This window comes from Neopsephotus bourkii, unplaced genomic scaffold (genome assembly GCF_033783945.1).
Source record: "Neopsephotus bourkii isolate Nb327-2 ecotype Australia unplaced genomic scaffold, CSIRO-AGI_Nbou_v1 NB_1594, whole genome shotgun sequence".
Lineage (NCBI taxonomy): Eukaryota > Metazoa > Chordata > Aves > Psittaciformes > Psittacidae > Neopsephotus > Neopsephotus bourkii.
In genome coordinates this window covers 560,600-576,722 of record NW_026902070.1, presented here as the reverse complement: position 1 = coordinate 576,722, position 16,123 = coordinate 560,600, and the positions used below count along the sequence as shown (strand labels likewise).

The 16,123-nt window shown below is 40.0% G+C and overlaps 1 protein-coding gene across 3 annotated transcripts in view; it reads right to left on the bottom strand.

The window, feature by feature from the left end:
- Positions 1–1,634: 1,634 nt before the first annotated feature.
- The window catches only part of LOC133222423 (chondroitin sulfate proteoglycan 4-like), a 40,168-nt gene continuing 25,679 nt past the window's right edge, over positions 1,635–16,123 (bottom strand). For 2 of the 3 annotated variants that reach the window (XM_061372100.1, XM_061372101.1), the window contains exons 7-10: positions 14,718–14,849; positions 10,546–10,718; positions 4,376–4,559; positions 1,635–3,911 (exon numbers count right to left, since the gene is read on the bottom strand). In XM_061372100.1, the coding sequence (XP_061228084.1) occupies positions 1,858–3,911; positions 4,376–4,559; positions 10,546–10,718; positions 14,718–14,849 (2,543 nt within the window). In that variant the 3' untranslated portion in view covers positions 1,635–1,857. The remainder of the gene's footprint in view (positions 3,912–4,375; positions 4,560–10,545; positions 10,719–14,717; positions 14,850–16,123) is intronic. The other variant, XM_061372102.1, reaches the window with a different exon arrangement.

The following is a 16,123-nucleotide window of genomic DNA, read 5'->3' as shown; positions in this document are numbered from 1 at the left end:
GGGCTCTGAAAAATGCATTGCTTCAAAATGCACCACAATTATGGCAGAGGTGGTATAGGTGAGAAAGACTGCTCCCACTGCTCCTGTGTTTAGCTCCCAGAACACAGCAGTAAGCAGCCCTCCCCACAGGTAAAAATTTAAAATATATAAATGATATAAACACAGCTAATCATCAACAAAAAATCATCCAAACCAAAGTAGTGTGAAATGAATAGCACCAAGGATGTAAAGGCCCATACATCTGCTCTATAAAATCAAAACCTGCAGTACCCAGGCTCAAAATAAAAATTCCAGTGTTAACTGAGTGACTGCAGTGCTGAGACTGCATCCTCATCCTGAGCACAGTGTTTTACAGGAAAGCTAACTGGAAGCTGTAGGAATGCAAAAGTACAAAAATAGATTATGTTCAGTGGCTAGTGAGGAACGTTCACTTGAAGTCAGTTCATTCTCTGAGGTCAACAAGAATTTTGTTGCTGTTCTCAGTGGAAGAAAGACCAGACCTTAACTGGAGACTGCACATCACTATTGAGCTTGGACTCCCAGAAACACAAAAATACACCCTTAGCAGGGCAATTATTGCACATTTTACCACCACAGAAAAATTAGAATAGGTAGGACTTGTCATAATGTGTAAGGCACATGTGTTCTGGAGGTGAAGTGTAACTTCTGAAACTTCAGAAGGGTATACATACTTCTTTGCAGAATTGTTTCTGTAAGTAGCTCCCCAACATACAACAGTATGCAACAGAAGACTTGATTCTACTGTGATCTGCTTGAACTACCAGACTCCAGAAAGAGCTGTGTTTGTTTTACTGAAGGCAGAATTTAGCCTGTTGTCATGAGGAGATGTCCTGGGTTCAGCAGTACCAGTCATTTTTCTCCTTCTTAGTAGCTGGTGCAATGCTGTATTTGGAGTTGGATTAGCTGCGTTGTCTATTGCTTTGCCATCAGATCCAGAGACATCTTTTTCTCTTTGAAGGTGCTGTATAGTGTTGAACAGGGCTTTGTAAGTGTAGGCCAAGCCCCAGCACGTTGCCATGGTTTGTCCCTCTCTGGTATGACCAGGATGACAACACACCTCAGTTAAGTCTTTTGCTGTCTACTTCAGACACAACCTAAGCCTAAAGATAATGCACCTGACAGGCTGACTGTCAGAGACACAGTTTTTGCTATGTGGATTAAGAGCCATGCATACATTTTACCAGTTTGTAGACAGGCTACAGTTCGGTATCAAGTAAGAGAAAAAAAAGTATCTCACAGCAAGAGTAATTTACTGGAATCCTTATCTACTGTTACTGCTGAATTGAATTCTAGACTTTCAGTTCTGTGTCCCAGATGAATATTTGTCAAAATAATAACAGCTGTGTTTCTTTAATACTGGTGTCTGAAGAGCCTTTGGGTCAAAATTACATTATTGAGATTAGCACCTTGACAACTTGATGTTGGCAATTACATATAGAAACAGTTGAAAGTTCTTCAAATAGAAGTGGTGGTTCAGGAAAAAAATACCAGACTTTTATAGCAAACTTGGTTCTTCAAAAGAAGTCATTATAATAAAAATAACACAATCCACAATAGAACATTCTATTTTATGCCTGCAACAGTAACTAAAAATATTGCATAAACAAAAAATCTATACGGCCAAATTCTGCATTGAAGTACCAATTGGAAATCTTACTTTATCTAATGTGATCAGTAACACTTTTATTATTATTTCACAGGTATGTGGATTTCATCTAGCAAGCAGTGCACCACTTGACCTATAATAAATAAGTTTAATAAAGAACAAATTATTCATGAACAATGTATGCTCTCTTTTCCAATGACATCAATCAGCATGACCAAAATTTGCTGTAACTACACCCAGTATTGATTGCGCTTCAAAGCTGGGTTTGTTTTTCGACAGTACTGGATCATTTCAGGATCAAGGTTTAACCAGCTGTTTTGAGGAGCCTGTTCTACAGTGAGAGAAACTACCGCAGGAAGGAGCTGTTCATGTCTTACGGCCATGAATGGTGAGGCTATGTTTCTTTCAACCCCCTTCAGGAGAGGAGTCACTGTGACGCTGGGTACAGTCAAGCTTCGTTCCAGACATTGATCTGGACTACTAAGGGCTGCAGCTGTTTGACTTTTGACAAGTAGTTTTTTCTTCTCTTTCTTCTGACACATTAGCAAAATGCACACAGAAATGACAGCAGCAATGAGCAGCACAGACACCAGGACCAGGGGGATAATGATGTACCAACGGTTGCTACTTTGACCTGCCTGATCTCTGGGACTCCTGACATTACCCTGGGTTGTGGTCTTAGTCCCTGCAGATCCACCTGTTCCCACTGCCAGATTTAGCAATGGACCTTTCTCATGTAGATTTCCCCAGTGATTCTGATGTGGCCACCTGGTTGGTTCAGTCTTCTGTGGTGCTGCTGTAGGCTCTTCCTTCTGAAAAAGAGCTGCTTCCTTGTCCTTTGAGGTAGCATGAATCTTTAAAGTGGTCATGCTGGTTATGGAAGGCACTTCAGTTGTAAAACCCTGCACAAGTGGGGGACTGTGCGGCACAATGTAATACTGAAAACAGCCAACAGCAGGCTGCACAGCATCTGCCCTAAGTACATATGTGAATGAGTCATTTAACAGATCAATGCCCGTCATATTCGTATCAATGTCTAGAAGCACAACACCGCTGTCAATGTCAGACTGGGTGAATGTCTGAATGTCTTCAAACACTACATCATTCACAAACCTTTTCTTTACAATCCTTCCATGAGACGGGGGCACTATCACTTCAAATCTAGGATTGCTATTTGTCAAATTAGCTAGCTCAGAAGCATCCAGGTCGCTGCTTCTGAATTTATAAGCTGCTTGATTTGAAATCTGCATGTCAGATACAACTTGTACTAAAGGCTTCACTGTGATGTTCAGCAGTTGTCCTGTTAGGTTGCATTCTGTAGTGAAAAGCATGAACTCTAGTACTTCTTTGGACGCAGTGAGGTTCGTCAGGTGGTAAACCAGCTTTCCTGAGTACAAATCTGCCTGCTCAAATTTAGTAACCTGTTCATTTCCAATCATCAGGTGCCCGTATTTGAGCGGCTGAGTTATTTCATATATGATATTAGTGCTTTTTCCATTTGTGACAGCTGAAAGCTGAACATTAGTAATAGCGACGGATGTCTGGCCCTGTGGAAGAGCAACACTGGTCAGGTTGACCAGGACAAGAGTGATTGGTATGACTTCAAGACTGAACAACTTGTATAAAGGGCGATGTTTACCATCAGTCACACTGAAATAAAACACCCCAGAAGATAAACTTCCATCCTGTACAAACCAAACTTTATCACTGTCAACATCAGCTTGTGTGAAATCATTTATAGAGACACTGAGATTGCTTTTCATTGCTAAATAACCATTATTGGGGTTATTAACAATGGTGTATTTTAGCTCAACTGGAGCGTTATCTAGGTCTTCAACTTTCAGATTCTCTGACCCCAGCACTGACACATCTCCCTGCAAGACTTTCAAGTGCAGCCTTTTAGTCTTCAGCTCTGGAGCTTGGTCATTCACTGGAACAACTGTGATGTTAAATGTCTCTTCTAAAACTTCGCCATGGGGCTTTGTCACAGACTTGCTCTTTAGGTTTAACCAAACAGCAAAAGTGAAATTGTCCTTAAGTGATTCAGAATTATCATGTATGTACACAATTCCAAATTTGTTCAGTATATATTGGGAGAAGTTGGGTTTTTCTTTGGTAATGTTTCTTTCTCCAGCAACTACCACACCATGTTGGGGTAAAGATACAACTTGATACCAGACTTCATATGTGGAGCGCTGCACCTTAGGTAGCTTAACCAATAGATTTGAAGCGTCTAGATTTGTTCTGTTGATTAATACTCTACCTCCCTCCTGGACTGTGGCACCTAGCAGAAAGGTAAAGAGAATCTTAGAAATTGAGTATTTTATAATGTTTCAGAAATTAGCTATCAAACACTAATGATGCTCAGTAAAGATTCTCCTTCATGATATCCTTGATTTCCACATGTCATGGCTAAAAATAAATTACCACTATGTTTAAAATACAGGCACATACACGAGACAAGATTTTCTGTTGATGCATACATGAAGAAATATCTATATTCCAAAAGCTTTTCAGCCACCGTATAGCAAAATGGAGAATACAGCAGCTGGAAGGATCAAAACTTAATCTCATTTTTAAAGATGCAGTGATGCAGGTTTCCAAGCTACTGTCTACACTACACTCTACTAAAAAAGTATTTTAGTCATTTGTTACAGATGAGAAAGTAGCATCGTTTTTTCACATTTATTCATTAGAATCCTGACAGATCAAAACAAATTTGGAGCCCAAACTGTACAGTGTCTTTACCTGTATTTGCCACAAGATGACTGTTCTGATCATGCCTTGTAATTTCATATGAAATAACAATATGGAACACCTGGAGGTCCAGAGCCGATGGTGGAGAGGAGACAGTAAATGTGAAGAAATCCTCTGCACTCCAGCCAGTTGACTCACCATGCAAGTGCTCATACATGATCACACCTTCATCCACCTGTTTCAGGCGAACGGATGCCACAGTTGTAAGAGGAGAAGCACTTATAACACAGAAGTGTAAGGACAGGAAAAAAAATATTTGGAACACTGTTCAAGAGAGCTCTTGTACCTTAGACCACAAAGTGTATACAGAATCATAGGAAAAAAACCTTACAGTCAAGCCCAATCGTTAACCCAGCACTGCCAAGTCCACCAATATACCACATCCCTAGGTGCCACATCTACAAGTTTTAAAAGACCTCCAGGGATGGTGACTCCACCCTTGGCAGCCTGGTCCAATGATTGACAACACTTCTGGTGAAGTGTTTTTCCTCATAGCCAATCTAAACTTCCCCTGGCGCAACTTCTTGTCCTATTGCCTGCTACCTGGCAGAAGAGACTTACACTTACCTCACTACAACCTCCTTTCAGATATAGAGTGATAAGGTACCCCGAGCCTCCTTTTCTTCAGACTAAACACTCCCAGTTCCCTCAGCTGTTCCCCATCACACTTGCACTCCAGACCCTTCACCAGCTCCATTGCCCTTCTCTGGACCTGCTCCAGCACCTCAATGTCTCTCTTGTAGTGAGGGACCCAGAACTGAACACAGGATTCGAGGTGCAGCCTCACCAGTGTCGAGAACAGGGGAATGATCACTGCTGTGGTCTTGGTGACCCCTCTATGTCATGTTCATCTAGTTGTTGACCAACACCCCCAGGTCCTTTTCCGCCAAGCAGCTTTCCAGCCACTCTTACCCAAGCCTGTAGCATTGCATGGGGTTGTTGTGGCCCAAGTGTGGGACCCAGCAGTTAGCCTTGTTGAATCTCCTACAATTTGCCTCAGCCCACTGATCAAGACTGTATGTAACATACACTGAGATTACCTCAAAAATCTTCTCGTCAGATGGACTCTGTGTTGCCAGACAAGCTTACCTGAAGGTATGTGAAATGTTACTGTGCATGAATATCTACTAAAGTTCTCATGTGAAGAACAGATATATAAAACACTGAGAAATTTATCTCAAACTAGCAACAGCAAACAGGAGCTTAGCTGGACTGTACTTTTAATGAATTGGAGTTTCATATCTAGGGTTTCTTCTTTATAAGGATACCACTGGATCTGCACTCATTGTCCTGAAAAAGCATATCAAAGACTGAAGGCTTGAAAAGGACTCTGATGCAGATATTTCATGATGAGTAGGCAAACACAGTTGATAAGAGACTGTGGAAACCAGAAGGAGGTGCAATAACCACTGAAATACAATCTCATTTACAACTAAGAGCTGATGAGATTATTAGTGAAAAATTCCTGCATCACAGCAAGAAGGGGATACCCAAGAGTCACAAATGAATCTGGTTTGTACTCTACCTGACTTCACTGAGTTTGAAAATCATCACACTCAAGAGAATCCAATCAATCCCAGCATGAGTGTCTAAGCTTCAAAGTACTGTGAAATGCTGTAGTCAATCTTCAGAGAAACACATATTTATAGAAGATATAGCCCTTTACCTCTTTAGGCCCCAAATCAAAAGGCAGAATTTTCAGACTAGGATTCTCATTCCACACCTACACTTTAAGATCAATACCATGATACTTTGAAACTGCAATAGGATTCCTAATAATCACAAGACCAGAACTCTTACGAAATCTCATCCAGTAGATTCAGTGTCTGGTTTGCTTGATAATTCAATCACTGGCGTGCAGAGAAGACAGCTATACCTATTAAATCCCTGGCAACTTCCCAGGGAACTACTGACCTGGCTTTCATGTGTTAGTTTATAATGGCCAGAAAGATCCCTGTCTCACATGGTGGTGATTCTAAGTTTACTATTCATAACAGGCTGCAAACACCCTGAAAGAACTCACTACCATGTTTTCCTATCACATATGCTTGAAAGGCGTGAAAAAAGAAAACACCCTACTCACGCGTCCCTTCCTGCCCCCCGCTGCTATCATAGATGAAGCACTTTAGCAGTACAGAATCTGAGTTGTGACTACAGAGAGAGCTAATCCTGAAGTTACCGCAACAGACCCCACTGAGATCACTAGAGAAACAGGGCTTTCAGGGTCGGTTTTCTCAGCCGATTCAAAACCCTCCCATCTCATTGTCTAAAAAATTCAGACTGATGTGATAAAATCCTATACACACATCTCCAGGTTTGTACTTCCCTATACTGATTTAATTCTTAATGGCTATTGTAGGACAAAACAAACAAAATTGATACTAAAATGACACACTGGTTCAGGATAACTTCTCAAAGCATGTATCTAGGACTTCAAATTGGAGAATGCTAATATATGTAACAAGAACAGGCACAATATGCATTCTTTAAATCCAACAAGTGTTTAGTATCAAGCTTAATAAGCTGGGGTGGTTTTTTTTCAGTTGCAAGACCATGCTAATATCTGGGATGAGAATGAGATTGGTAAGGATTTCTGTGTTTACCTCTGCAATGATTTTAAATATAACAAAGAAACTGTAGCTTGCGGCAAGATGAAAATACTCTCAAGAGACCATAGAAAGTATTGGCAGAGAAAAAAACCCAAACATCATGTTGAAAACTACTGTGTGACTCAAGTGGAAGGGCAGACACAGGGACTGTGAGAATGAAGACCTCAGGCCCACTATAGGAGAGGATCTGGTTCAAGACCATCTTAAGAACCTGAACGTGCACAAGTCCATAGGACCTGATGAAATCCATCTGCAGGTCCTGAAAGAGCTGTCAAATGAAGTTGATAAGCCACTGGCCATCGTATTTGAAAAATCATGGCAGTCAGGTGAAGTTCCCGACGACTGGAAAAAGGGAAATATAACCCCCATTTTCAAGAAGGGGAAAATGGATGACCCAGGGAATTACAGACCAGTCAGTCTCACCTCTGTGCCTGGCAAAATCTTGGAGCAGATTCTCCTGAAAGGCATGCTAAGGCACATGAAAATCAACAAGGTGCTTGGTGACAGCCAGCATGGCTTCACTAAGGGGAAATCCTGCCTGACCAGTTTGGTGACTTTCTATGATGGGGCTACGGAACTCATGGACAGGGGTAGAGCAGTTGATGTCATCTACCTGGACTTGTGCAAAGTGTTCGACACTGTCCCACACGACATCCTTCTCTCTAAATCGGACAGACACCAGTTTGATGAATGGACCACTCAGTGGATAAAGAACTGGCTGGATGGCCGCACACAAAGAGTTGTGGTCAATGGCTCAATGTCCGGCTGGAGACCAGTAACGAGTGGTGTCCCTCAGGGATCAGTGTTGGGACCGGTCTTGTTTAACATCCTTGTTGCTGACATGGACAGTGGGATTGAGTGCGCCCTCAGCAGATTTGCTGATGACACCAAGTTGTGCTGTTCGGTTGATATGCTGGATGGAAGGAATGCCATCCAGAGGGACCTTGACACGCTTGTGAGGTGGGCTGATGCCAACCTTGTGAAGTTTAACCATGCCAAGTGCACCTGGGTCAGAGCAATCCCAGGCACAGCTACGGGTTGGGCAGAGGAGTGATCCAGAGCAGCCCTGTGGAAAAGGACTTGGGGGTGCTGGTCGATGAGAAAATGAACATGAGCCGGCTTCAGTGTGCGCTTGCAGCCCAGAAAGCCAAGCGTATCCTGGGCTGCATCAAAAGGAGCGTGACCAGGAGGGCGAAGGAGGTGATCCTGCCCCTCTACTCTGCTCTCATGAGACCTCACTTGGAGTATTGTGTACAGTTCTGGTGTTCTCAACATAAAAAGGACATGGATCTGTTGGAACAAGTCCAGAGGAGGGCCACGAGAATGATCAGCCTCCCGTATGAAGATAGGCTGAGAAAGCTGGGGCTGTGCAGCCTGGAGAAGAGAAGGCTGCATGGAGACCTCATAGCAGCCTTCCAGTATATGAAGGGGGCCTACAGGAATGCTGGGGATGGACTCTTCATTAGGGACTGTAGTGACAGGACAACGGGTAACGAGTTCAAACTTAAAACAGGGGAAGTTCAGGTTAGATATAAGGAAGAAGTTCTTTACTGTTAGGGTGGTGAGGCACTGGCACAGGTTGCTCACAAAAGCTTTGAATGCTCCGTCCCTGGTGGTGTTCAAGGCCAGGTTGGACAGAGCCTTGGGTGACATGGTTTAGTGTGAGGTGTCCCTGCCCATGGCAGGGGGGTTGGAACTTGATGATCTCTAAGGTCCTTCCAACTCTAACTATTCTATGATTCTATAAGTGTGTTTAATGCAGAATTAATTTTCTTATATTGACTGAACTACAACCATCCATGAAAATATTTCTTGGAATGTAATAGTGATTTCAATTATAGTGGGTTTTTGGCAATGAAGCAATAAGCCACAGGGCACAGGGAAGAGTTCCGGATCATGGCAAAATTGACAACTACCTTTACAAGCTAGCTGCATAGTACTTTTCAAAAGTGAAATTTCAAGTTCCGCAACACAGAATTAAGTCAATGAAAACCCAAAGAACTAGTATCTTCAGTTCAAATCAGATTTACAAGCTTCTTATTACCAAAAAGAAATTTAATGTCTTATTCTCCATTACATAGAGAATATTTTTGCAAAATCAATGTCATTTTGCTTCATGTGCCTACAACACACTAAATAGTGAAAGCTTTATTTAGGATCTTTTTTCTCTCCCAGATACCTCATTCTGTACCAGAATAAACGGCATGCTGGTTAGGATACGTTAATTCTACCTGCAGTATGTCACTTAGCTCTACTTTGTCTGAAGTATAAACGGCCAGTATAAATACCTCTGTCAGAGAAGAAAAGCATACACATTATTGCAGCTCAAATCCTCACACAACTTACAAAGATCAATGGAAATTTAGGTCTACATTAGTAAGAACTAAAGCCATAGAAAGTAAGTGGCACGTTCTGACATGGCACTATCTGATAAACATACGTAAAGACCATACCCATAAGCAAAAAGTGTAAAATTCCAGAACCTTAGCTGAAACACTTTCTATCTGATGTGTTTACTGTTTCACCTAATGCTCATAAAAATCACAGATTTTAGGAACAGAAGGGAACTTTGTCATCATACAGTTCATCTCCATCAAAACATAAGAGAAAACTTGGCAACTATTGGAACAAGAGCAGTATCATAATGGGATTACAACACTTTTACAATGGGATTACAACATTCTGTGTTCGCCCTGATTTATAATGTTCAAGCAGAGATTAATTTCACTACAGTCTTTGATCAGGTTGTTCCAAAGTCTGATGATAACTAATAAGAATGTCAACGTTTATTCCAGGTTTTGTTGGCCAAGTTTCATTTCTGGCCAATAAATTTTCTCATTCCTTCATATATACTAATCAAACAGCCACTTTTAAAATGTGTAAATGTAGGTTAAAACCAAATTGTATCTTAATTTTTTCTAATACTGAACTCCTTTTATCTCTACCACTTAGATTTTCTGATAATAACTTACTGCATGCAGAGCTCACAGTTACATTCAGATTCTGCACACAAAAGTAATTTCAGTTGCAAAAGAATGTTTTCCATCAAGTTACGTGAGCTGCCACATTTCAGTCATTCGAGTCCCTGTATTACAGCTAAGATTCTTTAAACACCTAATATCACAGCCAATCAAGTCAATAAAAGTCCTCTTGGGGACACCCATGAGGACTGTGCACAGCTGAAATTAATCTCCTACTTGGACTTTTCATAGATCAAAAGGCTACTCTGCCAAAAACTAAAGGCTTCCAACCTCGGACTGCTGGTTAATGGCACCAGAACAGCTCTTTTTGAAAAATACTGTTACAAGCAAAACAGTGGAAATTGCCAAGACCCTGCTAGTATCCAAGTAGAGGGGAAAAAGGGCTCCTCCTGCATTCATCACTAGATGCCAGATATTTAATGACATAGCAAATCTGGGTGATTGCACCGATGGGTCACATATGCCTGGTTATTTAACAGATAAAAATGGATCAGACAAAGAACAAGCAACTGAGATGCCCTATGAAGTAACAATCTACCCCTGAACTTGGTATTGTAAAGTAAATGCTTACCATAGACTGCGTAAAACTGAGGATTTCCTGAGTAGTATTATCAGAATTTACTCTGATCAGCCTTCCAAGTTTTGGGGAAGTTACAGTCATAAAAGTTATAGTTCTGTTTCTTGCATTGGTCACATCACTGGTTACAGCTTTCAGATCATGTCGTGAAATAGGCTTCCTGGAACCTAAAAATTGTCAATTATAAGTAACACAGATTTGAAAGAGCAAAGGGCCCCAAAAGGCAAGTTTTGTATGCATGTCTCACCCTCTCATCAAGCTATTCTACCCACCATTTTAGTAATGTTTTATAAGATTAGCAGGTTTACCCTTTTTATAGTTACCTTCTACTTACAACTCTTCTACAGCTTTTTCAAACAAAAAGTCCATCACTAGCATGTAGCTTGGTTTTACAATAAATGAAGAAACTGCAGTTCTTTTCAGCGCATGCAATTGCTAAACACTAGCTTCTGCAAAAACAATCCAAAATAAAGAATACAGCATGCATAAGAATCCCTGTTCCTAAATTACATGTCTAGAACTGAATTAAAACTCCAGTAACTGCTGTTTCTGGTAATCCCAGCTGCCCGCAGAAAGCAGGGTAATTTGGCAGGGAAAAGCCTCAACACAGCAAACTTTCTAGTGAACACACAAACCAAAATCAATTATTACTGGCAGCTTGAACCATGCTTTATCAATATGAAAGGTTTTCATTAAATTAAATTAAAACATAAATACAGAATTAAACACATTAGAAAAAACATCACATCACAGAAATAATGATCTGAACTAAAATAATGTATTATTAAGATAGACAGAGACTGAGGGATAACAAATCCTTTTAATACATAGCACCACACTAAACAGTACATTCTGGTTTAAAAATTATAAAGAATATAAAGAGCTTTCTGGCATTTAGTCAAACAAAATAAATGTTGATATAGCTGACAAAGCCAAGCCTACTACTTCCTTAACAAAAAAGAAAAAAAAAGTTATGTTTGTCTTCTTTTTGATGCACTGTTTCATGGTACATGTTTAATGATACTTTAGGAGCAGCAATATATCCTATTCCTCCTGCTTCCACTTCTGCCTCCATTTTTACATTTTCTTTTTTTCTTGAGCTAGAAGCTTTTACAGGTACTAATACATAATTTCAGATGCTAGTAGTATATATCCTAGAAGTCTGAATTATCAATCCATCTTCAATAAAGCATAATGTTTATACAGGAATAACACAAAATAACATTTTCCTGCTATAATAATAATAAGAAATATAGTAAGCAACCTGAAGAATGGTGATGTTCTGCAAGCCTATAGTAACATCAGGATTCTGACAGTTTGCATGAACTTGTGCCCTGGTTCAAATCACATCTGCTTTGAAATACAGTTGTTACAATGAAACGAGATGTTCTGGCTCTGCCTCTTTTCCCCTTTTTACCTTCCTATGCCTCTCTTTTTCTATACTGCTTTGAAATTAAAGCAGTCACACAGGTCTAGAAAAATTCTTCCACACTGTATCTAATTTCAAGGAGTCTCCCTCCTCTTCCTCTCTCTTCCCTTTTTTTGCGTGACAGGCAGAGAGTGAGGCAAGACCTTGTGTTGTGTGTATAGCAGATGTGATCAGGAATGTACAACTGAGAGCAGCAGTTAATCAGACCACATGCATCTGCAAACACAGCTATTTCTCAATAACCTTCTACTTACAGAAATAAGGCCTCATGGCCTTAACAAAGTAAGACAGAACAACTCTCAGACATGGTCACACTGCTCTGATGGAAGTTACCACTCCAGTTTTTCATAACAGCACCAGGTTACCATTACCACCACCATCACAGTGCAGATGTCACTCGCTGCACAAGATGAAATAGTCTAGGGCCACAAACAATAAAGTCTCTCAAGCTTTTCTGCAAAAATGAGATCCTCTCCCAAACTTAACCTGCTCCTTCACCCACTTCTGTCCTGAGACTTAAAAACCTTTTCCAGCACCCCTGCAGTAGTTATGCTGTGGTCTGACACCTCAACAGAGAGAGTCAAGACTGGGTGAAGGAAAGGGAAATGAAAACACTGTCTCCTTGTTCCCAAACATGGAAGCACAGAGGTTGCAAAAGCAACCCAACACAAACACAGGGAAAATGAACAGAGATGGGGAGGAAGACACGCAACAAGGATGGGTGATGTACAGTAGGGCCAAACTAATCCAGACAAGTAACAGACGACAGCATAAGGCCATCACTGGTACCGAACAATTTTGGTACCCATTTTTAACTGCCTACATTTAAGACTTGGAAAGCACTTTGCAATGACCATTCTGCCTATTACTCCTAAACAGTTATGAATCATCTCATCTGTGGACTGCTCAGACAGCTTTGCTTACAAATACCTACAAGGCCGCCTTTCCTTCTCAAAGAGCAACCCAGTTCACTCCTTCCTTGAGCAATTGCTTCCCTGAAGAAAGCAAACCCTCACGTTTTAGATATCTAGCATACATGAGAAAAAAATAATCTATCAGTCAGTTTTCTGAGCACACCAAGTAAAACAAGCTTCTGTTAAACAGAAAAAATCCATGAATTATATGAACAAATCTGCTATATCCAACACAAAAGAAGACAGCCATACATGCTCTTATAAAATCGCACAACAATATACTTGAGAGAACACCCAGTCATGAAGACATGGCAACTTCTTCATGGTATTTTCAATTTTTACTTCCCTAGAGAGACAATTCTTCAAGTTGTCTCAAAATTAACTTTTCCTGCAGTGCTATAAAATATAACAGGACACTGGCTATTGTTTTTCCGTGTATTATCTGGCAGCATCATTACTGTAATAGTCATTTCATGATCAGCAAGTACAGCTGAAGCCCATACCCCTCCAGAACGTCTTTAGAAAGTATCATAAAGCAAACATATGAAAAAGCTAATAATACTTTTTAACACCAAAATGGAGTTTTGCTAACTCAAAGTAAGCAAGAATTCAGGAAAAACTGTGGCCTTAGATGAACACAGCTTGCAGTGCTGAAAGAAATACTGTACTTTGCAAACCAGAGAACAGGTTGATAGCCTAGAGTATTTGCTTTCTATGGAAGTATCAGGTATAATTTTCTTACCATTATTTTTAGCTTAAGACAGAATTTCCATAAATCCCTGTGCCTGAGGCAACCTTACACACCAAATCAAAGATTAATAAGCTTTTTAAGTGGATTTATGTGAATCCCATTTATATTGACTGAATTAGAAGATCATGCTGCTACAATCTCATTTTTTGTTGCCTGTGTTTAAGTAGCTTTTGTTGCAAGCCTGTGTTTATGCAGCTTATGCCCAGGAAGCTTAAGAAACTAAAGTGTTCCTCTTCTGTATCAAATTAGCAACTGAAGGTATAGTTTAATACCTATAAAGCTTTACCAATTCTCAGTCTCTCTGTCTGTACAGATGTTCAGAGCCAAAAAGAAGGTAGCACACATTAAAATGTAATGCAAGACACTGCTGAGACAAGACTAATCTTCATTTTAACTTTAGTCCTGCAATTAATGTTAGATTACTAACTCAATGAGGGATTACTCCTGCCAATGCAAAGTAGTAAATGGCTCTGGTGAGACTCTCTTAACTCCTGCCTGGTAGGATTTCACCAAAAAAATACCCAACCAGTATTTGTACATTTGTACCAACCAGTACAAATGTACAAATAGGAATCAAAGTCTTCAGTCCTCCTGATTAATCACTGACTCAATGCTGCTGCCCATAACTCAGTTCGAACAGTAAGAAAGCAAATCAGTGATCTGGTGAGTTTATGTTTGCTATTCACAATCCTATGAACACAAGCTTCACTCTGCTTTTACCAGGCAAAATACAACCAGCTAAGACACCTCTAAATATATGAATAAAATACCGACCTTTTAAACAAATATGAAGGGGAAATGTTGAGAGCTTAGGAGGACAGCATAGTTGTCACTCTGTGTTTATATATTTCACTGCCAATTTCCATGACTCCAAGCACATTAAAGATTATAAAACAATAGAGCAATACATTGTTTGAGAAAACATAAATGTTCTTTTAAAACTCAGACATACAGATGTTCTGAGGTACAGTTTTCTATAGTTTACCAGCTAGCTATCTGAAAAACGTATACATATTTGTACATATGCAACTTCTTCAAGTGTATGAAATCACAATAATCTTTAAAAACAGACCTGGGAAGACTTTGAGTCCTTTGTTCACTTCAAGGGTAATGACTAGTGTCTGAGCTGTTATGCTAAAAATCTGGCGAGGTACAAAGTTCAAACCATCTGTCACCTGAAAGTTGAAGCCTCCAGACATTGCTCCTGTAGAAAACAAAAATGTAAATTTATTCTTGTGTTATTCTGTCTGTCATCCAAAACATGCAAACATACACGGGACCTCTTTTGCTCTTGGCTACAGTGAAATATATCCAAACTAATATTGAACCAACTCTTTACTAGTACCTTTGTATCTTAATTAAAATAAATTTATAATGCAGAAAGAAGAACTTTCCAAGGAAGAACTACTGGCCTAGAACTAAGGCCAGAAATCCCTTAGATGGAAATCAGCAGAGTGCCCTTTTCTTTCTTTCTTCACTGACCACAGTGAAGCTGAAACCAAGTTAAACTTGGGGAGAGAGTGACTCCCAGATTGTCTACTCCTTTGTATCTTAGGAGGGACAAAGTCACATTTTGGAAAAGAAGGAATCTGGGTACAAAAAACCCAGAAAGTTCTTTCATTTAGATTTACATTTTAAGGACTGAATCCTGAATGTTGTTTCCTTTGCCTCTTTACTCTGCTTCATCTTTGCTGAAAAGTCTATGTTGTCACAGCTTAAACTATTTCAGAGGTTATGTGTACTCATAATAAGTGCACATCTTTTTCTTTAATCTTAAGACCTGTATGTACTTTGGCACAAGCAATAGCAAAATACGTCCAGGAGTCTGAGTGGATTCCTGTAAAAATACACATTTCAGAACTGACTTACTGCTTTAAGTAGAGGCTCCCCAGTTTGTATAATTAGGTAGAAAGAGGGAATGAAAAATAAAAACATTAACTGCTGCAGTTATCACTGCTCATCTACTTGGTTTGCCAAACTTAGCCATGAGACACTGCTACATGAATATATATCCTGAATGTGAGAGAGTGTCATGGGTTTTCACATAAAGAACAGTACTGCCTGCTGAACTACAAATTAACATACCAGAAGAATCAAATGTGGGTTCTGAGATTATAGTTAACAATTCCCCTAGGCAATGCTCTTATAACCAGCCAGGCGCAAAAGCAGTTCTGCAAGATCAGATCATACTGTTTTTATTTTAAACGTTTTTATTCTCTGATGTTCTCTCTTTGTAAAAATGCACAAGTAGTTACACATTTAAAAAAGGCATTGAGGAGTCTACTATTTGCATCAGGTTGCACAAAAAAGGCTTACCTAGCCTCACTTGTATTTTTGGCTAATACAGCTCAAATGCCCAACTCACACATTTTGTCACTAGCAGTCAGGAACAGAACTAAATCCTGAAGTGCTCCTTGGGTGGAGCATGTATTACTTTATCACAATTGAGTTTTAAAGGCATATATGGTCAGATGGGAT